The sequence below is a fragment of the Sinocyclocheilus grahami genome, unplaced genomic scaffold, assembly GCF_001515645.1.
Source record: "Sinocyclocheilus grahami isolate Dianchi unplaced genomic scaffold, SAMN03320097.WGS_v1.1 scaffold517.1, whole genome shotgun sequence".
Taxonomy (NCBI): domain Eukaryota; kingdom Metazoa; phylum Chordata; class Actinopteri; order Cypriniformes; family Cyprinidae; genus Sinocyclocheilus; species Sinocyclocheilus grahami.
Genome location: NW_015505696.1, coordinates 1,413,453 through 1,438,369, shown reverse-complemented (window position 1 = coordinate 1,438,369; position 24,917 = coordinate 1,413,453). Strand labels below are relative to the sequence as shown.

The window sequence follows — 24,917 nt, the reverse complement described above, 5'->3', positions numbered from 1 at the left end:
TGATACATGACATTAACATTCAAAAGTTTCTGATTACTATGAATTCTTTTATTTTTATTTTTAAGAAATGTATATTTTTGCTCTTCAAGAATGCATCAATTTAATAAAAATGACAGTAAAGACATTTATAACGTAAAAAATAAATTATATTTCAAATAAATGCTGTTCTTCTGAACTTTCCATTCATCAAGGAATCCTGTCGCTGTATAATGGTTTCCACGCTTCATTAAGCAGTACAACCATTTTCAACTCTGATAATAATCAGACATGTTTCTTGTGCAGACAATCAGCATATTAGAATGATTTCTGAAGGGTTATGAGACACTAAAGAGAAGAAGTTGAGATCTGACATCACAGGGGGAAAAACCTTTATTTTAAATTGTTAAATCATTCCACAATATTAATGTTTTTTAATATTTTTAATTGATGCAGTTGATGAACAAAGAACCTTACTAATACAAATCCTTAGAACAGTAGTGTATATATCATATCAAAACAAGCACACTTATGAACATTTGTTAATTAATGAAATTATTTTTTTAACATGAAATTAGTTTCTTATTCCATTCCATAAAATGATGAGAAGCATTTGTTTTCTCATTTACAGTGTACCAAATATAGGCTACTTTTTAAACTTGTGTCCATACAATTTTGTTTAATCCAAAATTGTACTTATTAAAGGAACACTTTCATGCTTGTGTGTGTGTGGTCTTAGATTCCTATTCATTTTGTAAATACAGCCTAAGCCTAACAGTTTAAGAACAATTACACCAGCATAGATGAAAAACGATTCACAAATACAAGTTTATTTCAGCTGTTATATTTAAATGAAAACAACTAACAACAGACACAGTTTTAAAGCATTGCAAGCTACAGCACAACGAACTGAAATCAAAGTAATTTACAACTAGCTTAAGTGTCAGTGACGACTGCACAAAACGTGCAAACTAATGAAAACATTATAAAAATGATGAACAAATGTAGTTTAGGCATAGGTTTGTGCAACTATTATAGCATATGGGTCAGCGTCGAAAGGTTTGCTGCAGAAAGTAGAAATGATACAGTCACAAGCATTACGAATATGTTGTGGAGCGATTGCTTACAGGTAGAAATGAGAGAGCTGCCACTTGATATTAGAAGAGTAAAGTTGATGTTGACTTATTGGATTTCTGTAAAGGGACATGATGAAACTCATCCAATTAAAAAAGTGTTGGGAACATGAGTCAGACAAGTTTAGAAGTTGTGGAAGGATAGCAGAAGAAGAAGAAGCCCAGTCATGTGGAATAATAAATGTAGAAATGAGCCCTGCAGTAGTAGTGTCACCCATTTCACCTTGGTTATTCCCTTTACCATTAGTAGACTTTAATTTGCAAGAAATTATTAAAGACAAAAATAGAGTAATAGCAAAAGATGTCATGGTTAAACTGTATCTAGAACAGAATTACAACTCCGCAATCTCAATTTTCACTGATGGTTCCAAAGATCACGAGACAGGACGAGCATCAGCAGCTGTATTTGTCCCAACTTATCAAATCAAGATTGGTAAAAGAGTTTCTGATCAAGTAGGAGTTTACACTGCAGAGATGGTAGCAATATTATTAGCTATCAGGTGGATGGAGGATACTCGGCCAATGAATGCGGTGGTATGTTCAGACTCATTCTCTGCATTATCAAGTCTTATCAGTGGAAGATCTTCATCTTCAGACATTTTGTATGAAATTCTTGTATAGAGTGAATAAGATAGGAATTAAGATATGTTTCCTGTGGGTTCCCGCACACGTGGGAGTGGATGGAAATGAGGTTGTGGATCATTTAGCAAAACAGGCACTGAAATTATCACATATAGAAATTATTATACCACTAAGCAAAGATGTTAAGGCTAAAATTAGAACAGCAATAAAACATATGAGATGGCAAGAAGCTTGGAATAAGGAGGAGAGAGGAAGACATCTTTATCATATTCAGAATCAAGTTGGGGTTGAAAGAGTTCATTTTGGTAGTAGAAGAGAAGATACGATTATTACCAGACTTCACATCGGCCATACTGCTTTAAATTCTTCTCTGTATAAAATGAATAATCACGAGTCTGGGAACTGTAGTCTGTGTGGATTACCAGAAACAGCAGAGCATGCACTATTACGTTGTTCTGCTTATGATAATGAAAGAGCATTTCTGTTGGAAGAATGAAAAGAAACAGGGATAGAAAATATTACACTTAAAACTTTGTTGAATAATGACTTGAATCATTATAAAGTATATAATGCTTTAATGACATTCTTTAAAAAAAAGTAGATCTGTTTAACAGTATTTAGAAGGGTTTACTTTCTTTTTATTAAAAAAAAATATTATATATATATATATATATATATATATATATATATATATATATATACATATATTATTATTATTATTATTATTTTTTTTTTTTTAGTTATTCCTCTTCCATCAATGGTCCACACCTATCGTTTGTTTGCCAACCGCCATAAAACTCCAAAAGAAGAAGAAGAGCTCCAACTTTCATCATTCCATTTCCTGTGCAGTGTGCAGATGGAAATCAGATCCCTGCATAAGAGGAAGACTATGAGCTGCGCTCAAAATTGCCTAAAAGATCCTGACAGGGAGAAAAGCTGTGTTATACTTAGGTGCAGGTAGCTAGGTAGCCTAGGTAACATGCATTTAAACATTATATATATATTTAACCTGTTTTTATTTCTATATTTTATTTCTATTTGTACTCCAGGCCAACAACTGGCAGCAGAACATTTACAATGTAACGCAGATCAACGCTGGCAGGCTCAGGGTTCCTTTAAACACTGCTTTTTAGAGGCAACAATTTTATTGCCAAGGCAAAATTTACATTTAGTCATTTAGCAGACGCTTTTATCCAAAGCCACTTACAAATGATGACAATAGAAGCAATCAAAATCAACAAGAGAGCAATGATATGCAATATCAATATATAATATAATATAATAATAAATAAAAAGAAAACAGATAGAATAGAAAAAGAATAGAGCAAGCTAGTGGTAGAGGCCTTTTTTTTGCTTTTGTTAATTGTATAATAAATAAAAAAGAAAACATAGATAGAATACAAAAAGATTAGAGAAGCTAGTGTTTTTTTTAAAGAAAACAAGCAGTAAATGAATAGAGTGCAAGTCTAAAAGAGGCAAGTTGTTTTTTAAAGAATAGAATTAGAATAGAGAGTGCTAGAGTTAGAGGGTCAAATAAATAAAGAGGGTCAGAACTTTAACCAAACATTATTTTTTAAAGGTATGGACTGTGCAAATGATGACAATAGAAGCAATCAAAATCAACAAGAGAGCAATGATGTGCAATATCAATATATAATATAATATAATAATAAATAAAAAGAAAACAGATAGAATAGAAAAAGAGTAGAGCAAGCTAGTGGTAGAGGCCTTTTTTTTGCTTTTGTTAATTGTATAATAAATAAAAAGAAAACATAGATAGAATACAAAAAGATTAGAGAAGCTAGTGTTTTTTTTTTAAAGAAAACAAGCAGTAAATGAATAGAGTACAAGTCTAAAAGAGGCAAGTTGTTTTTTAAAGAATAGAATTAGAATAGAGAGTGCTAGAGTTAGAGGGTCAAATAAATAAAGAGGGTCAGAACTTTAACCAAACATTATTTTTTAAAGGTATGGACTGTGCCAAAAACATTTTTGTTTAATAATAAAGTAAATCAATCGTCATTAATACCCTTGTAATAAGTATCTAAGTCAACTTAACCATAATATTTCTCCACTCTGCTCATTTATTCTATTTCTGTTATTATTCTAAATAACTCTGGCTTCAAATATCAGCTTCTATTTCTTGTTCCACCAGCTCTGTAGTATTTCCATCAATACGGTTCTTTTCCATTCTGATATTTCTAACAATAAGGAGTTATACGATGTCTTAAACTTTATTTGTATGATGGGTAAATTCCATATCCACAAAGCCAGATGCCTGACATTTAAACCCAGCTGCAAAATATTTGCTTCTGATCTACATTTATTATTATTATCATCACTTCAAAAAGTCTCCTCTAATAAAAAAGCTCTGAAGACATCTCGTATTACAGAACAGTTTTTCAGTAAATTGTAATTTGTGAATTTTTTCGTCTCTCCTCTGTATTGCTCCATATGTTCTTTGTTCTGTATTATTTCTTTCTTTTGTATTGAATTATATTTCTGCAAAGTTTTGTGAAGACATTGACTTGAAGTGTGTTTTCTGTAAAGAGGAAAATGAGAGTAGTGTCCATTTATTTTATGTGTTTATACAAAACTATTTTGCTGTGATTTTTTTTGTTGTTTGTTAAAAAAATACTAAGATTGAACTGCAACTCAAAGATATACTGTTGACTTCAAAATTTGGTATAATGTGAATTTACTCATTATATATGGAAAATTCTTTATTCACAAATGTAAATGGGCAGTAAAAAAAATGATTTTACTGATTTTAAAATAGAAATAGGTCACTACCTGCACACACAGAAGCAAGAAATAACAAGGCGAAAAACTAAAACAGCCTTAAATCTATTCTTTGAAAAATGTGTAACTATTTGTACTTGTTTATGGACATGTGATTTTCTTATTGCTTTCCTTTTATTATTTTTTATAATAATAATATTTTTGCTTATTATGGTATTTGTTTTGATGCAATTTGGCCTATATGTTATTGCCCTTGTATGTTCATTGTTCTAAAGAGTGCAATAATAAAAAAAAATTATAATAATAATAATAAAATAAAATAAAAGATCAACGCTTGCAGGAATTAATATAGTGAACATATGTCATATTACTTCACTATTTTGAGAATTTGTGTCGAATACAGAAAGATCCGCACAGACCGATGATGGCTGGACTCTAAACATGTTTATTTACAGCTGAGCGAGACAGCTTGAACCGGAAGTTGACAGAGGTGGGACCGTCTCTCTTTGCACCAAAGCACTTACAACTTCCGGAAAGGGTCACGCTGTCCTCCATCGGCGCATATCACGGTCCGCAGAGGGTCACTTCAGGGAAAACTCCGCTGAAATCATGGTTTTCGAAGATAAAATGATCACGAATGGAGAGCCAGAGGAGGTATAGTAGCCTATACTATTTTACAGAGCGGGTTAAATGTCATTTAGTGTGTTAAAGAAGCCGCTTTATGTAAATCCGCTCTGGTTGTTGGGCCTAGCTTGATCTATACGTTGAACCTAATGTACATATTTACTGTTATTTTATGCTTCTGCTGTCTAAACTGTTGCTTGAGATTTTGCCTTTGTCTGGTATGAATAAATACACGCATTCTAGGTATCATATGTTGTTGTTGTCATACTATTTATGTACATAAGCATTTATATGTAGCCAAATAATACACTGTGTTGTGTTCAGGAGGAAGAAGAAGAAGAGGAGGAGGACATGGTGGTATGTCTTTTATGTCTTGTATTATAAAGCAATATTATATTGGCATAGTATGTCCAAATAAGTTCAAATGAATTAAAAATCATATTTAGCAGTTGTTCAAAAGTGATTAATGGATACTGTCATGCCCTTGATCAAGAATCAGTCTTCTGTAAGCCACTTTGGATATATAGCTATATATACTAATCATCTTAATTATAATTTCACATACATACATGTGTGTGTATATATATATCTCATGAAAACGTTAGTGACAACTGGTAATTTCACCCCCAATTCAAAAGAAAATGCATCTGCGTGCAGCAATTATGAGGCTCCGTAACATGTACGAAGAACATGGCCAAAATCATCACATCTGAAAAAGTAGATGCTGTGGATGCCTTGTGAACGCCGCTGTGCAGTTTTGATGATTTTCTGAATTTATGGTGCCACCTAGAATTGTAACTCTGTAATAAATTCGACACGTATCCTTACATTTCGCTCGTGTCCTTATTTACCAGTTCTTATTCTCTTTCATTTCGGTCAATCCCAAGACCCAACGTTACGTCTCAAGTCTCATATCATAGATGATGTGCATCTTCATAATGTCTTGATGTCTGTGCATACTGAGTTGGATGAAGATGATTGTTGAATGTTTGCTCCTCAGGACCCGTTAGAGACGGTGCGGGAGAAGTGTGAGCAGACGGAGCATTGCGTTCACACTCGTGAGCGGCTCGAGGCGTGCGAGACACGGGTCGGCTCGCGCTCGGAGACAACGGAAGACTGTATCATTTCGGTCAATCCCAAGACCCAACGTTACGTCTCAAGTCTCATTTCATAGATGATGTGCATCTTCATAATGTCTTGATGTCTGTGCATACTGAGTTGGATGAAGATGATTGTTGAATGTTTGCTCCTCAGGACCCGTTAGAGACGGTGCGGGAGAAGTGTGAGCAGACGGAGCATTGCGTTCACACTCGTGAGCGGCTCGAGGCGTGCGAGACACGGGTCGGCTCGCGCTCGGAGACAACGGAAGACTGTACGGAGGAGCTCTTTGACTTCCTGCACGCTCGTGACCACTGTGTGAGTGCTGATGCTCTGGATGTTAGATGTCAGTGATTGCTAGAGAGGTTTAGTTTAGAGTCTTAGAGTCTTGTTTACAGATTAGGTTTGAGGTCACACACCTAACTTCAAACAGTAGTTTAACCAAAATGATCAATTCTATCATTATTTATTCTCTCGTTTATCATAAACTTGCATGCTGCTATTTTTTTCTGTGAAAAATTCTCCCAAAATTATTTATTTTTGTGACAGAATTTTTGTTTTTGAATGAACTATTTTTTATATTCATTATAACTTGTTCTGCTCTGTTTGTTTTCTGCAGGTGGCCCACAAGGTTTTCCAGTCAGTCAAATAAGCGGAGCATCTCAGCGCTCGATTATATATATATATAAGATGTGATTTCTGTCCCAGATTCAACAACTCACCGTAACCCATAGGTTCTTCAAATCATCTATTTTGCTGAATTGTGACAGAAGTGTTAATAACTGTGCTCTGTTTTCATCTCTCATGTGTCCTCTGTTGTTGAGATCAGTAAAGAGGTGATGTTGACACAGAATTTGGGTTTATTGCTTAATGTCAAATAACACAAAACAATAAAGAAGAAAAGACAACGACTGTTTTCAGTACTTTATTCCCATAACTTGGCTGTTATAAAGAGCAAATAAGCATCATCAGTATACAAAGAACATGATAGATATGACTAACTTAAAATAATGACTTGTCTAAGTCTATGAGACCAATAAGTGTACACTACAGATATGTGGTAAAGCATTAAGAACATTTTTCGGTGTTTTGTATTCACCGAGTATTCTTAGCTTAAATATTGTTATTATTCAGATGTAAATTATTAAATATGTGAATTATAAAAATGTTTTGTCATGTGGTATCTGTTACTTTTCTCTGCACTGGGCTGGTGGGACCAATCGCATTCGTGAGTGATTAAAAAGGTACGATTTATAGTTAATTTTATAGAGATTTATGCTAGCAGCTTTGCATTTGTCGATCAGGAATTCATTATGGAAATATGGCATCAAAATGGAAATATATGTTACAATGTCTTGGTGATTTTATTTTAATAACAGTACATGATAGTTTTAAACAGCTGGATTTTCCTTAAGGTTTATGTGCTTAATATGCATTTATAGATTCTATTAGATTCTTAGTTCTAAGGTTTGTCTGAATGTTTTGCTCATATTTTATAAACGTCCACTGTGACTGTCCACTAGATGGCGCAGTTGTGTTATTTACGTTGACAGCAGCAGCAGGGTCTTGTGCATTCTGATTCTCAGGGGTCAAATATCATGAATTCATCATCTCTTGTGTGAAAAATAACAGAAAAGATAAGTAAAATGATAGTAGTTCAGCATTGCTAAAGCCCCGGAGAACATAACTATCTCCATTGCATGGTGCACAGTTGCCTCGATCCCATGCTTTCACTCAACTTTTGTTCTAAAAGACCCAGACACTAACAGCATGCGGCATGATCAGACGCTTCAGTCTGTGTTTTGTGGAAACATGTTGTGCTGTGAGAGTATTCAGACACACCATTCTTACGGAAACGAGGCCTCAAACAAGTTAACATACTATTGAAAAAAAAAAAAAACTGTCTGCACTCCTCACTCTCAATGTTCTTATTATTCCCTCTGCTATTTTGCACATTTCTCTGATATGTTGCACATTCCCTTGCACATTTCTACCTCCGGATGCCATTTGCACTGTTATGGTCATTGGCCATATATAAACATGCTATTTACGTACCTCACTGTATAATGCACCTTCTGTTTATACTTTCCTTGCACCCTATGTTGTATGTACAGTCATTTGCATTGAGCTGGTCTCTGCCTTCCAACCTTATAACTTGCACTATATGTCATAAAGCTTAATGTATATACACATAATCTATATTTATTTATATACTCTGTTATTTGCACTTCTGGTTAGATGCTAACTGCATTTCATTGGTGCTGTACTTGTACTCTGCACAGTGACAATAAAGTTGAATCTAATCTAATCTATTGCAATAACATTTAGTATAACATATATTAGTTCGAAAATGCATTATTGTTTTTTTTTTTAAATAGTGGTTTAGAGAGAGAAACTGTGACTTGAAAATGTTGGTGCAAAGCAAAACACAAAATGAGCCACGTGGTATATGACACACAAAGATAAAATGTATTTCTCTTTAAATGCATCATCTGTATAAAAATCTGAGCAATAAATTCCAGGTATATACAGTTTATAAATAATAAAAAATATAATTATGATAACATGTATATGAAAAAAATACAATAAATACATCAAACAATAGCAGTAATTTCCCTTAAATAAAGCAGGGGATGCATAGCATCCAAAGGGTAAAATGATGCCACCCTGAAAGAAAAGAATTCACTGCGCCGCTGGGAAACAAAAAGAGCAGTTCAAGACTAAACCTGCTTCCCTCAGATCTCAGAGGAACAAAACTGACCAAAACCTTCCAGATTATCAGAACAGCATTACTGCGTTTGATATAAAGGTGAGTGAAGTGTCAGTGAAGAACATGACATGATGAATAAAGCCTCTCCCTGTATGACGTCTTTCAAACGTTGGGTTGTATAGTAGATAATCTATTAGATCTATGATCTACGAGTCAAAAAACAGAAATGCAGAAAAGAAACAAACAGGGCCAAAACACTGCAAGTAATCGAATGAAACATTAGGAGGTTAAACAGGTGTCTACTGAATGCTGTTTTCTATTAATTGAACGCTTAATATCAATACAAAACAGTTGATAAAATCCCTGTTACATTCAAACGCAGTAACAAAAATGGAATTTGTGATTTGAAATTCCCTTAGTCATAAAATGCCAAAAAAAGAGGATGAATCGCATGACTGGTCACATTTAAAAATAAAAATAAAATAATGCAAAAACAAATTGATTAGGGTTTTCATTACTGTGACTACAGTAAAAAAGCATGTACAACAAATACTGCTGAACCATAATGCATAAATACAATGTAAAAGTTATGCATCATTCATTTTTCACATTACATTATTGAGAATGTGAATTTTGGAGGAAATGTATTGAATTGATGAAATGAAAATAAAAATGTCATGAAAATGTCAAAATATTGACTTAATTGGCTTAAACAATTGGTCAAATTTCCTGTTTATTTCTATTGAATTTAGCGTGAAACTGAGAATAAGTTCACAGGTAGTTATAGTGACTTTGAGAACATTACAAGTGATATACGAGTAAAGTAAACCATGAGATTAATACAGTAAGTGTGAGAAATGGAACAGAAGAACGTGACGGTCGATTACAGAGGTGTAAACCACAGATTGCATTTCTACTGCTCACTGTCCCTACCTGAGGTCATCTGCTATTTATGTATCTATTGCTTTGGTATTTCATCCACCTAACAATAAGTCAACACCCAAAAACATAGAACAAAAAAATGAAATGTGACAATGTCTCAATTAAAATACATTTTGGTAAACCGGTACAGTGCTGTGTGCTGCGAACTTTAGCCAGGACACCTTTTCATTTAACTGACAAATCAAATATGTCACGTACCCTGACAAAGATCCAGTCCATAATCAGATGTCCACTCGAGCGGTGAAACAAAATAACAATGTTGATCAAAGAAGTTTGAATTTAAAGAGGTATTTCTTGATAGCAGAGGTTATGGAATATGGCATCAGGATAACTGGTTAGCTGTCGGTTGTGTTTGTGAAAGTGTGTAACGCCAAGAGCACATTACAAGACGGTCACAAGTCAACCTGAGCCATTTAAACACTCACGGGGGATGAACTCACTAAACAGTTTTGCACGCAAAAACCTGCATATTATTCATTAACGACCTACAGTCTTGTTTAATCTGCGCTGGTACAGCATCATTGCTCCAGTCTTCAGCGTCACATGATCCTTCAGAAATCATGAAAATATGCCGATTTGCCGCTCAAGAAACGTATTAATATCATTGCTGAAAACAATTGTGACCCTGGACCACAAAACCAGTCATAATGGCCATGAGTTGAATAAATAATAAGCTTTCCGTTGATGTATGTTTTGTTATGATAGGACAATATTTGGCCGAGATACATCTATTTGAATATCTGGAATCTGAGGGTGCCAAAAAATCTAAATATTGAGAAAATCATCTTTAAAGTTGTTCAAATGAAGTTCTTAGCAATGCATATTACTAATCAAAAATGAAGTTTTGATATATTTACGGTAGGAAATTTACTAAATATCTTCATGAAACATGATCTTTACTTAATATCCTAATGATTTTTAGCATAAAAGAAAAATCGATAATTTTGACCCATACAATGTATTTTTGGCTATTGCTGCAAATATACCCCAGCGACTTAACACTGCTTTTGTGCTCCAGGGTTACAATTGTGCTGCTTCAATTTTTTTGTGGAAACCAGAATGTTTATTTCAGGATTTTGTTGATGAATAGAAAGTTCAAAAGAACATTTATATGAAATATAAATCTTTTGTAGCATTATAAATGTTTTTACTCTCACTTTCAGTCAATTGTTGCTGAATAATGGTATTAATATCATACTGACCCCAAACTTTTGAACAATAGAGTAAATTGGGTCATTGACATTCTTTTAAATCCAAGAATGATTAATTTCTATGTAAAACAGGCCTATTATAGACATTACAGCATTATTCACAAAATTCAACACGTGCACTGCTTATGGAAAGCAGGCGGAATTTTGTTTCAAAGTGAAAAGAGTTGAAAAGAGTTAAAAATAGTTTGTGTACATTTTTTAGCGATCATGGCAGCAGTAATTAATCTAATGATGATCAGATGATGGAAGAGAGTGTTATAACTGGGCATATGTCCAGACATGCAGTGTAACCGAGCACGATTTCATCATTATAAAGAGCTGATGCAGAAATCCACCACTTAGCATTCAGAGCCGGCCTGCAAACTCCGCTGCATGAACAAATGTTTGGCCTGTGTCTGCAAAACACCTGGAACTTTTTGTTGTAGACTACACACAAGAATAAAAAGGTGACGTGCTTCAGTCTTGTAATGTGCACATGGCTTAAGGAAAGTATGTGTATATTAAACACACATGCTAAGCTGATAAGTGAATTAAAAGCACCTTCTGTTCTGTTATAATGAAACTTCATGGTATCCACGTTCTTAAAACATCTCCAGTTTCTCAATCTCATAATGCCTAGAGGCAGATCATGTGAAATGTAGGCCTTCAAGTTACTTTTCACAAACTTTCCATGCAGTCTGGAGCAGGAATCTGACGACTCGCTTCACAGGAACAGTTTTTAGCTCTCTGATGTCACATGATGCAAATCCCTACGGTTTCCGACTGTCTCCCTGCAGGACGTCCTGTATTCCTGTGGCTCCCGTGCTGATGGTAGCAGATTCGCTGGGTTTGTAGTGCATCATCAGGAGCGCTGCATCCGATTCCTTGCACTGGAATTTCCTCGCTTTCTATACCGGAGCTTTGGATTGATTTTACCGGCTGCATCTCCTGGGCTTCTCTCATCCCACACAGCTGCAGTTGGCTGCTGAAAGCCATTTGATGGTCTGCCAACTCGTCTGGGCGTCCATGAAAGAGATGGTCTCGAAGCGTGTGGGTCTGCAGCAGGGGTGAGTGCTCACCTTGCGGCTTGGAATACTGCCGTTATCTGTCAGCACCTTCAGGGCCAGGTCGTAGTTCTTACGGGCGCTCATGCACGTCCCCGCGCAGTACTTAAACAGCACGATCTCGTCCGAGTCGTAGCCGAGGCCCAGATCACGCACCTTCATCTCTTTTCTCTCCAAACGGCAGTCCTGGCTGCTCCGGCCTCGCTTGCGGTTGCGCCGTTCCTTACGGTTCCTCTGAGATTTCTGTGAACTGGAGCTGTTTGTAGAGGAACGCTGCCACCGGATCCGATGACCCTCTCCTTCCTCGGCCAGGGACGAATCTGAGGAGACAGAAAACACGAGCTGATGATATGATATGATGAACGTGATCAAACATAAATATTCTGTCATCATTACTAATTTCGTTACAAACTCAAATGACTTATTTTATTCTGGTTTCACATTCTTTTTTTTTAATGCAAACTCTATTTTAAAGATTTATTGATTATTAAATGTAGAAAAAGTTGACATTACATCAAGAATGAAATAAAGTCAACTTTTAGGCTATTTTGTATGAGCCAACTGCAGCAAGAAGTTTGGTGGTGAGGGTTCAGCTAACAACACTGATTATATAATTTGTCTGTTTGGTCAAAGCATGGGGACCTATAATGATATAACTTTATGTTTATAGATTTAATAGACATTTTAGCATAAAAAGTAGTCTCACACAAAAGAGGGTCTTTGAGACACTATAAGTTTGTCTTTACTTATATACGCCGTTTCGTCACTATTTACAGTCTGTCAAAACATTTACTTGCAGAAAAGCAATATCACACTCGCAATAGTGCGTTATAGCCATATAGGATGGTGATTACCTCGTTTAATTGCTTTAGTAGGCCATTAAAAAAAAAAATCTGAAAATATTAAACGTAATTTATTTGCTAAAAGTCTGCCCTTCACTGTAATTCTCAAATCACATACAGCCAATAAATGTGCCATATCATGTTTAATGCAAATATAATTTGGTCACAAGATACAAATGAGAGCCAATGATATTTGACTTAATTGACGTCGTGATCACCAGCTGGAGTGCCCTGGTTGTCCACTAGTGGGCACTCCATCCCAGATTTCGGCCACTCTATCAAGGACTTCATTCCCCATAATCCTCTGCCCGGGGCTAATCAGCCCTCATTGTTTGCACCTGTGTCTCATTAGCATGGTTAGCTCACCCTATATAAGCCAGGTTCTCAGTAGCTGGGTTGCCATCCAAATTTGTGAATTTAACTTGTGCGCAAAACTGGAATATCGCATAAAACATTTGTGAATAAGCATCGTTCAAAGAGAACAAAATCGTCACTTCCTGATAAACTGGCACTATAAATCACTAAGAAAAGGAGGAGAATATAATAATTTTCATATATAATAAGTTACTTGCGCCTCAGAGCGAGCAGACGAAACACAATGAATGCGGTCATTGCTTTCGGAGGTAGATGCTAAGACATCGTGTAAGACATTTCTGGGAGGCAATTATACAGAAATACTTTGATGACAGACTTTGCTCGTGCATTTCCAAATGACCATAACAACATTTCAGATGCTGTGGAATGAGATCGGTCCACTGGTTAGTCGGGATTTGCCGTCCCATAGCGCAAAGTCACATTACTTTTTTGATACGCTTGGAGGAATTTATTTGCCAAATGCATTTCCATCTCCCATTACTCGCATCAACCCTTTGTTGCACAAATCAAAAACCACCTCAAGTGAGCGTAAAAACTTTTTGCGAATTAAGGGATTTTTATTCGAAATTTGGCGTTTCTATCACTCGTTTCTCATGCGACACTTCAAAATGCGCATTAAAATAGAGTGATGGAAACATAGCTACTGTCATTCTTTGCTAAGTTTTGAATGTGTCTACTGCAATTCTAAGCCTTGTATACTCCAGTATCTTGGTTCCTGGTCTTGTTATTCTGCCTGTTTTCTGGATTACTCAACCTCAACCCCTTACTCTGTCCTTGTTTTGGATTGCCTATTTATGTATGACCTTTGCCTGCCTTTGGATGACATTTGTGGATTACTCCTTCAATAAACTACTGCATTTGGATCCCCTACCTTCATGTCACCACGCAGTTCATGACAACATAAAACCTAATGCTATACTGTACAAACTTATTTTTCAAAGTTGTAAATAAAACAAAGATTACGGGAGTACGTTTTACAAGAAAATGCTTGTTTAATGTTTCATTCAATGTGTTGTTTGCCGATTCTGTGTAACTATTGAAATTTGAACTTTAGGAAATTCCCTAGCAATTTCGAAGTGAAAAATGTTTCAAAGTAAATCCTAAAAAAATTTATGTTTATTTTTTAGTGTACATGTCTATAACAGCAACTAATGGATTTGGCCTCTACAGTGGAGGGCAATATTTTCATTGCATTTCTGTTCCTGTTCTGTTATGACAATTTCAGAACACTTGGAATATAATGCAATAACTTGCAGTTCATGACAACATAAAACCTAATGCTACACTGTACAAACTTCTTTTTCAAAGTTGTAAATAAAACAAAGATTACAGGAGTACGTTTTACAAGAAAATGCTTGTTTAATGTTTTATTCAATGTGTTATTTGCCGATTCTTTGTAACTATTGAAATTTGAACTTTAGGAAATTCCCTAGTGAAAAATGTTTCAAAGTAAATCCTAAAAAAATGTATGTTTATTTTTTAGTGTACATGTCTATAACAGCAACTAATGGATTTGGCCTCTACAGTGGAGGGCAATATTTTCAATGCATTTCTGTTCCTGTTCTGTTATGACAATTTCAGAACACTTGGAATATAATTTGGTGAGCAGAAAAGACATCTTTTAAAAACATTGTAAAACAGTGTTTTATGTATCTTCTTTGCAGACCTCCAGCACTAATCTGTAAATATATTGTGCATTTTAGCTGTGTTGTGTATTTTAATGGCCAGTCAGCATCCACTGATGGCTGTGTTTTTGAGAACGGGGTCTAATTCAGCGGCAGCAAAATGGTCAATATCACGGTTGACTTCCTGAAGAGTGTAAACACTGAGGCTGTAGCTCTGTAAAAACACACCTCTGTTTGTTTGCCCAACATGTCAGCTTGTGGCTCAACCAATGCTGATCATGTTTATCATACTGCACAAAACAAAGTACATGGACATGCCGGCATTATATGTCAGAAGAGCCTTAGAGCTGACTACAGAGAAAACAGTCTTTATGGGTCCTCACAAGAGATACTCATGGTAAGTTTGCATTCCACTTGTGTTTCTACATTATTATGTGCACAGATATTTTATCTCCACTGAACATAATGAAAATAGCAAAACAATTGAATAATTTGCCAGGAATTTGCCTCGAAGCAATGTGTCACTGTGACATAACACAGAATCACAGGATGAGAAGAACATCGTCTTAAATTTCAACAAAGATGTTCCCCATAAATACAGAAAAAGTGTTGAAGGACGAATGTCACATAAACATCACAGGTCACATTTCACCCTAAAATCAAAAGAAAAGAAGAAATCATATTTTGCATAAAGAAAGCGAGTCCTATTTATATTTCATTGTGACATTCCTTGTAATCACATTTAAGAACATTAACCCCCAATTTCTCATTACTGTAATGCTTCTAAATGATTCTAAGATTTCTTTACTGTTTTTTACTGATTTCAAACTATTGTAATAAAATGTTATACATATATGCAATGTTATATAAATGTTATATGCAGGTTAGACTTAACCTAAACCATTCTAAACCATAAAATCAGTATTTAAAGCAGGATTTGATCTGCCAACACTGAACTAACTAACTACACTGACCTACACCTAGTCCAGTTGAGCAGAAAATATTTAATAAAATGTACAAGTGTAAGAGTAAGGAGGCAAGATTGTGATACATTTATAATTAACATAGCATGAAAACTAGGTTGTTTTAAACACATCAAATGCTGGTTTTGGCCTGTTCCATCTCAGAGGTCTTAAACCTTCTGTATGCAAAAAAAATAAGTTAAAAAATACACATTAAAAATAAAAAAAATGTAAATAAAAAATGTGAAAACAATGTTTAGCTGTCTCTTATTGTGTACGTATAAAAGTATATATACAGTATATATACTTCTTTTTCTTTCTTTTTTTTCATTAGGGGTTAAATATGACCTGGACATGTTTTTGACAGGTTTCGTGAGATTCAGCCATTAGGTCTTTGTGAAGTGTCTGAGGTTACAGCAAGTGTAAAGCATCATTCCCAAAGGATTCAAAGCTCTGACAGTTTAGACAGAAAATGTAATAATAACTTAAGTAAGAAGCCTGAGAAGACAGAAAACAGATAAAGTCTTCTCGGACTGAACTGGTTTCAACTTCCATTCCTCCAACCTAAACACACAAATGAAATCTCCTTTGTTTATCTCAATTGTTTTTCCTACCCACAAATAAGATTAAGTTGAGAATTTTTTTAAAATAATAATAAGACTTCTGTTTTAGTGGTCAAACCTGCAATGTAAAGTTAGAGATTTCAATATAAACATTTCTCATCCAATTTCCAAATGATCTGATCCACTATCCACATTTTATAGCTTTATACACTTACTGTATGTCACCTATTGACTTATTTGTTAATATTTCTATTTCTCCTACGGGACAATGTTGATAGTTAATGAAACACAGTAACTGAGACCTTTATTGAGACCTTCACATCTGAAACATCTCAGTGAAGATCTGTGAGCTTCTGTCTGCTAAAGAATTAGCAATATGACTTGATACACAGCCTTTGGTACACACTTTGTGACAACATATCATTTTGAAATTGCTCACGTCTATCACCAAGTGTTGTTGATGGGTGAATTTTACTGTAGGTACAGACATAAAATGTCTCCCATTTTAATTACATGCTTTGCAATAACGTCAAAGCTGGATGAGGCTTGTAAACTAAAGTTAAGTGTAGTTGAAATGGGGAAGTTGTCAAAGGAGTTATATATCAATAACTAAGACTGTGAGTCAAAAGTGCAATTACATGTTTGTTTTCTCTAACAGTGTTTTGTTGAATTTGGTACTTTAAAGCGGTTTTAAATTAGGATAATTTCTGTGAATTTTGTTCTGGGGTTTTAAAGACAATTAATATAGTAATATTATCAGTTTAATTGGACTGACACTATCAGATGAGAACAAAATTTGAACTGAACTGAGCTGGATAATCACATTAACTTTGCACTAAATTAAATAAACTGCATTGCATTGCATAAACATAAAGCTTTAACATTACATAAAGCTGCATTACAGCCGAAATTGAATTTGTTTCATAAGTGATGAAATTTATTCCATCAACACAGTTTTTTTTCCTGTTTATCAACATTAATCTGCTTTGAAACTATCTGTATTGTATAAATTGCTATATGAAAAAACTTTTTTTTTTCTCTGCATTTCTCCTCTTTTCTAACTTGCTTCCTAACCTAGTTGTCAAATAGACCTGCCATTGTATATTACGAATATTGTTGGCACTCTGATGAAATTTTCCCCCCTCTTTTGCTTTGGATAAAAGCTAAATGCATACATTTATTTTAAATGCATATATTTATTTATTTTTTTTAATATATTTTTTTTTATTAGTATCATCATATTTTGTAATATCTGACAAGACAGATCTGAGGTTGGGGACAACAGGTATAAAAAAAATTAGAAAAAATGTGTAAAAAATATGATATATATATATATATATATATATATATAGCAGCTTTAACCTCTTAGAATTCAATCACTCATTGATCATTCACTGAAGAAGAATGTGTGACAACTAGCCCCGGTTTGCTATACAGTGTCAGGGATGTACTGACCATGCAGTCGTGCCCATGGTGCTCTGCTCTGCCACTCATCTAGAGCTTTCTGCGGTCCTGGATGTTCTGCAGAGGTTGAAGAGGCTCTCAGCTTGCTAGGACGGGGTTCTTCTTTCTCCTCCTGAAGGAAATGTCCATCAACGAGACCCAGAAGACATACAAACACAAGCAGCATCACCTGCAAGAGAACCAAAAGATGTCATAATCACTGATACAGCATGTACTGAACTGAAGTTGTTGTTATGATTGCAAAGAAAGAGCCAATAACACACGCTAGTAGGAAATACAATGACATGAATCCTCAGGGTTAACCTAGTGTGCTGTCACGGCCTGCCCATTACTCGTCTGTGTTATATAAACCCTGACAGAGTAAAACGATCCGTGATGTCCGATCGGCCCATTCACATGTATACGCTTCCAACCCCCAACCCTGAACTACAGCAGACCTCCAGTCATTGATCCTACACAGCCAACACTACAGCCTCTTTAATTACTTAAGCAACACTCAACACCGCCGTAGATCCCCATGAGTAAATATTTCAGGATGACTTTAATGAATGAATGTCTGTGGAGTGTCTGGCTGAAAGATCCAATGAGCCGGAGTGAAAATCAAGCGTCCTGACACACAAACAAGTCCAAACGGACACGCTTCTGACACATTTGGTAGTGTAGTACAGGCAAGCCGAGACCAAACAGGTGTCAGGTCAGGCAGCATCAAGCTTGTGTTTATTTAGTAGCTGATAACCCAAACGATATGAAGAATGCTCACCTTCCAGTTTCTCAGGTGACATCGAGCAGGTGTGGCCATGCAGGTCTCCAGACTTCTCCACCCTTTGCCATCTAGAAAGGAAAAGATGTATAATTTGATATGCATGCAAATATAATGGCACTAAACTAGTGACTCTTAAAGAAACAGTCACCAACAAATGAAAATCTCCCATTATTTTCAGCAATGCATTTCTGAACATGATTTCAAAGCTTTGGTGGAAAGATCACTGAAGATCAGCTCTGCTACAGAAATAAGATGTGTAAAGGCTCTTCAGAATTTCTGCTTTTTGCATTTTATGGGGAGAGCATAGCAGCATATCTGACAGATGAATAATGAGACAATTTCAATTTCTTTAATATGTCACAAAATGAAAGTTATTTAATTGTTTTCTGTCTAAATTCCCTCTGCTGAAAGCATCATGGGTAAAGAGATGTGAAGATGTGCAAATATCAATCAGATATGATCTGACTGTGGTTTCATGACTCAGCAAGCCCTGTCTTTCCTTTATCATGCATTTTGCTAGTAAAGCCATGAAATGTCATAAATATTTAGTCTTCCAAGACTATATACTCATATAAAATTTTTCACAATTTTGCTATGGACATTCATCAAATTATGTAACCTAATGAGCAGAGGTGTGCTTTTACTTTTCTAAGCCAATATATGATCAATAATGATAATCCCTTTGCAAAGGACAACCTCTATATAATATGAAGGCAATTTTAAGACTCATTTATACCTTTTTTTAAAACAATAGTGTGTACTATAAAGAAAACATTTAAAAATGAAATAATTGGCATTTATATTGTAATTTTACTAAAGTAAAATGTAATTAAAAAAATTTTTTCTCTAAAATTTCCCTCAGGAGCTCTACCCCCCCCCCCCTGAAAAATTATTATTATTAGAGATTCAAAATAACTATTTATATGATTTTCATATTAAATATTGGTCCAAAGCAATCTTTTTTCTTCATTTTTTACATGTTCTTTTCCCTAAAATTTCAGCCCAGACACTCTCCCATCCCTTTCAGGCATGCTGGGATCCCCAAAAACTAATTTACTAAGCAACAGCACAATTTTCACCTAGCAACCACACAGAACACCTTGGCAACCAGTTTTGCGGAAAGTTACTTTTAAAAGTAATGCATTACAATATTGCGTTACTCCCTAAAAAAGTAACTAATAGCGTTACTTAGTTACTTTTTATGGAAAGTAATGCATTACGTTACTTTTGCGTTATTTTTTCTTGTCTGGGCTGAGCTGCTTGCTCGTTTTCAATACAGAAAAGTTCTATTTTTTGGCAAATGTAAAAGCCCTTTCACACCAAAAGTGAAATGAATAAGCCTCAGGCTGAAGGAAATGTAAATTTAAAAAATTCAAACAAACCATTCAGCTGTTCTGCCATTCTGGATTGCATGAAGAATAGGACGAAAGAGAAGAAAGTTCAAAAAACAAAACAAATGTCATGTTTATTTAAAGTCATGTTTGCTTATTGTTGAATTGGATCATTGGCGGTCAGCAGCAAAGATACTGGGATTAAACACATACATTATTTTTGTGTTAACATTTAATATTCAAACAAACCATTCAGCTGTTCTGCCATTCTGGATTGCATGAAGAATAGGACGAAAGAGAAGAAAGTTCAAAAAACAAAACAAATGTCATGTTTATTTAAAGTCATGTTTGCTTATTGTTGAATTGGATCATTGGCGGTCAGCAGCAAAAATACTGGGATTAAACACATACATTATTTTTGTGTTAACATTTAATTATTGCAGGTTTGCGCCATATTCTGAGTTTGCATTTCACTGTTCTTAATTTCTAGGAATACTGAATCTGTTTTTGTGCAAGTGAGATGAGTGAATGCATGTTCACATTTAGTCTAGATCTACAGTAACACCATATTCACACAGCGCCTCTGCACTCACTCCTGATTTCTCTCAACATGAGGACAGGAGAGCTGTCAGTCAATAAATGTGAAAAGAAAGTAAAAGGCCTTACTTATTTTAAAAAGTAACTCATATTTTCTTGTAAATAAAAAGTAATGCACTACTTTTCTAGTTACTCGAAAAAAGCAAACTGATTACGTAACTCGCATTACTTGTAATGTGTTACGCCCAACAATACTAGCAACTACACAGTACACCTAGCAATGCTGTGGAGATCACTCAGAACAGAATTTGGGTCTATTCTAATAAAGCATTCCATCTAAATTGACATTATATCATCATTAATCACATGGATCTGAGGGTTTCCTTGACCACATGTATAAACATGCAGCACGGAAACGGCACACGTTTAGAGGCGGCTGCTATAAAATGATTAAACAACAGGATGTGATGAAAGTAGCAACACAATTCAGAGCTGACCTAGAGAGATTGTTTCACCTGCAGCCTTAAATATCAAATTTACAGCACTCTGTTGCTATGAATAACCCGCCATTGCCGAAGGCTGCAAGCTGTTGTGTGCACTGACACAGTCTGCTCAGTTTGGCAGCTTCACTGAGTGACATAAAGGTTAGCAGAAGATTTAAAACACTCTGTGATTGATCACACTCTTCAATTATAAACTACAAGCATATACAACAACGCTAACATCACTTAATAAAATCGCAAAAATAATGACAAACAGATAGTTCTGCACCAAACTCACATCACTAGTTGTGCCAATGTCTACATTTTGGATTGGAAAATCAAGACTTGTGAAGCATTGGTGGATCATGCTGATATTTAATGTGATTCTCATCATCTGGGTTTCCTCTGTTAGGACACCTGTGAGAACTTGAGGAGAACTGACTTCATATATTGATTAAAAATCACCAAAACACCAGCTGATTCAAACACACTGAACAAAAATAATGAAGAAAAGTGATGTTAGTCCTGCAGTATTTGATACAGACACCTGATCTGACGTTCAATCATCAAATGCTTTGACATTCATCCAGACATTTTTAAATGTGTGTTGTTCATAGTGCTAATAGTTTCTGAGGCCACTGTATAGGTTTACAAGGTCATATATACAGCTAGATTTCCCAATCATCAAATGCTTTGACATTCATCCAGACATTTTTAAATGCGTGTTGTTCATAGTGCTAATAGTTTCTGAGGCCACTGTATAGGTTTACAAGGTCATATATACAGCTAGATTTCCATATATATATATACACATTTATTTTTTTAAATTTACAATTTATTTTTAATTCTAAATTTAATAAATATAATTGTAAGAATTGTAATGGTCTTATATACAACTAGATATATATATATATATATATATATATATATATATATATATATATATATATATACCTAAACATTTGTAACAAAGCAGTAAATAAAGACACGCCTACACCCAATCAAAAGATGAAAATAAGTTTGAGATGATTCACCATCGAGCAACTTCCTTCAACTTCAAATTAAGAAAGCGGATCATTCATCACTGCGAAAGGTTGTCAAAACACGCTGTAAGCCACAAGGGTTTTGATGTGGCTATATGTTGATGACACAGGAATATTAAAAAAAAAAACAAATATGCCATTAAAATCAAACGATAAGAAACCTAAGTCAACATCCTCCTGACATACATCAAAGAGAACGTGCTTAAAGACGGACTGTGAAACTGATATGATGTGTCTGGTTTCAAACCGTCACACTGAGCTGCTAATGCAGTGCAGCACGTGCCAATCACATTCATCCAATGAAAAAGCTGGATTAAAAATTAGCCACTTAACATGTTTACATGACAAAGTAAAGGAGCCGGTGTATTTGCAACATGTGCAAAACCAAATGCAAAACTTAAACAAACACACTATAGTTCAAAAGATTTCGTAAGTGTTTTTGACAAAAAAATAATACTTTTATTAAGTGACAGTAAAGACATTTAAAACATTACAGAAGAATTCTATTTGAATTAAATGCTGATTCTATTCATCAAAGAATCCTGAAAAAGAAAAAGAATCACGGTTTCCACAAAAATATGAAGCAGCACAACTGTTTTCAACATTGATAATAATCATAAATGTTTCTTGAGCAGTAAATCAGCATATTAGAATGATTTCTGAAGATCATGTGACACTGAAGACTGGAGGAATGATGGTGAAAATTCAGCTTTGATCACAGAAATAAATTACATTTTACAATATATTCAAATATAAAACAGTCACGTAGACATGCTAGTGTATGTCTACATGAAAATGCATGTGTAGTGCAGCTTATTTATAATTCTGACACTTAAAAGTGTGCAACTTCTTGAGGGAAAGTGTTCTTTTTTTCTAAAAAAAAAAAGAACTGAAAATTGTAATATTTCACCTTAAAACATTAAAAAGAGCAAACTAAACCCCACAGCCTTATATTGAAGGCATATAGAGACCAGAATATCACAGAGACTTGAAGATGAACTCTTTTAACTTGTTCTAGTAAGTAACCACCTAGCAACCACCCAGAATGCCCTATGCACCGCATAGCAACAGCCTTGCATCATGGCAGGGAGCTTTTTACAGGCAAGTCTTCTGAAGGATCTACAGTTGTGAATAAGACAGACAGAGAGATGATCAGAGATGTATATATTTTATACAAGCCCATCTGTGAACTAAGAGAGATGAGCTGCATTGGAAGGACAATTTTGACAGAATTTAAACATGTTTCTCTTTCTGTAAATGAAGAGGCGTCTGTTTGGATTCTCTACTGAGAAACTTCTGTGTGAGCGTGACAGCGGAGAACCAGATGTCTGGCTGCGAACACACACACTCTCACACAACCATCTATCTCTCATCTCCTTGTTTCTCTGTGGTGTATACAGATACACACATCTGTCAGCTCCATTAAGACAAATGAACCTGCTCACTGACATGATGAATCAAAAACATCTCGCAAATAATAAAATCCAGCGTGTGCGCGAAACAGATAGGATACACTTTTCAGCAGTGTGTGTGCGTTCGCTGTGGGGCCCGAGCTGTCAGATGGAGAAATGGGAGCCAGAGGAGAAATCTGGGTGGGTAATGTGTGTTATTGGGAATAACGAAGACCCAACTGAAGTGACAGAAAGAGAAAAAGAGAAAGAGATGAATTCTGAAAAGTGTTTGTATTTGTTTATTCTGATGACATTACAGAACATTCCACATGGCTGAGTGAACTCGATGCGTTTTCACTCCTAACTATCCAGCACACAAGCACAAACTCATACACTGTTCACTGCTACTTCAAAATTACATTCTATATCAGGGTTCCTCAAATCTTGCCCTGGATGGCCAATGTGCTGCAGAGTTGAACTCCAACCATGATCAAACTCCCCTACCTGTGATTTTCCAATGATCCTGAAGACATTGATTAGCTTGCTCAGGTGTATTTGATTAGGGTTAGAGCTAAACTCTGCAGGAAAGTGGACCTCGTGGGCCAGATTTGAGGATCCCTGTTCTATACAGTGGCCTACTGGTTCAAATCTTTACCCAGAGGAAAATTTTTTTGCAATAAAATGTTGCTGTTTTATAGATTAGGAGAAATACATGAATAAAAACAGACTAAATGAGTCAATAGTTGACATATGGAGTGTAGAGATTAGTAAAAAAAATTAAATTAAATAATGTGCAAAAGGCTCAACTCATTTGGAATTTGGAAGAATCTGACGAGAAATGTTTGAGCTCATATTGAGATCTCTGACTTTTGAGTGGCATCTTGTTAAATCTGAGCACAGTTCGAGACACTGACTACGTTTACATGGACAATTATTTACCTTACTCTAAATAAGCCAATATTATGATTATGGTGTTTACATGAGTTGCTTTTAGAATATTCCTTTCATGTTCCCGTTTTACATGTTATAGTACATAGTTCGATTAATGGCACACGTCATTACGTCCCCACGTGACGCCATCAGACATATAATAATAAGTATAATAACTAATGTAATAATATTTGTATATATATATATATATTTAATTCGATTTCGGTTTACTTCGATTATGACTTTAGCCGGTAATTAAGGTAATCAAAAATCTCTGTTTACATGGTAAATTCTTAATCAGAGTATTGTCTTAATCGTATTAAAATCGGAGTATTGTTGTCCATGTAAACGTACTCTATGTATGTGTGTAGGAGCAAGGTTGGAACAAAACTTGGCAGGGCTCCTTCCCTCCAGGAATTGAGTTTGACACCCCTGCTTTAGACCATCTATTAATGTTAAATCCACAAATAAAATGTTAGTTTTCATCTGCATGTCAAAAAAACATTTAGCCGGCAATTAAGGTAATCAAAAATCTCTGTTTACATGGTAAA

The 24,917-nt window shown here is 35.1% G+C and overlaps 2 protein-coding genes across 2 annotated transcripts; one reads left to right on the top strand and one right to left on the bottom strand.

The window, feature by feature from the left end:
- Positions 1–4,923: 4,923 nt before the first annotated feature.
- LOC107554867 (cytochrome b-c1 complex subunit 6, mitochondrial-like) lies at positions 4,924–6,804 on the top strand. Its single transcript, XM_016237505.1, has 5 exons — positions 4,924–5,084; positions 5,379–5,411; positions 6,055–6,183; positions 6,309–6,470; positions 6,772–6,804. Exons 1-5 carry the CDS (start codon positions 5,040–5,042, stop codon positions 6,802–6,804), a joined length of 402 nt encoding a protein of 133 aa, XP_016092991.1. The 5' UTR covers positions 4,924–5,039.
- A 4,289-nt stretch (positions 6,805–11,093) lies between these two features.
- LOC107554888 (neurturin-like) lies at positions 11,094–18,688 on the bottom strand. The gene is made up of 3 exons (XM_016237533.1): positions 18,650–18,688; positions 17,881–18,058; positions 11,094–12,378 (listed from the first exon to the last, which is right to left on the bottom strand). Exons 1-3 carry the CDS (start codon positions 18,686–18,688, stop codon positions 11,954–11,956), a joined length of 642 nt encoding a protein of 213 aa, XP_016093019.1. The 3' UTR covers positions 11,094–11,953.
- Positions 18,689–24,917: the final 6,229 nt, after the last annotated feature.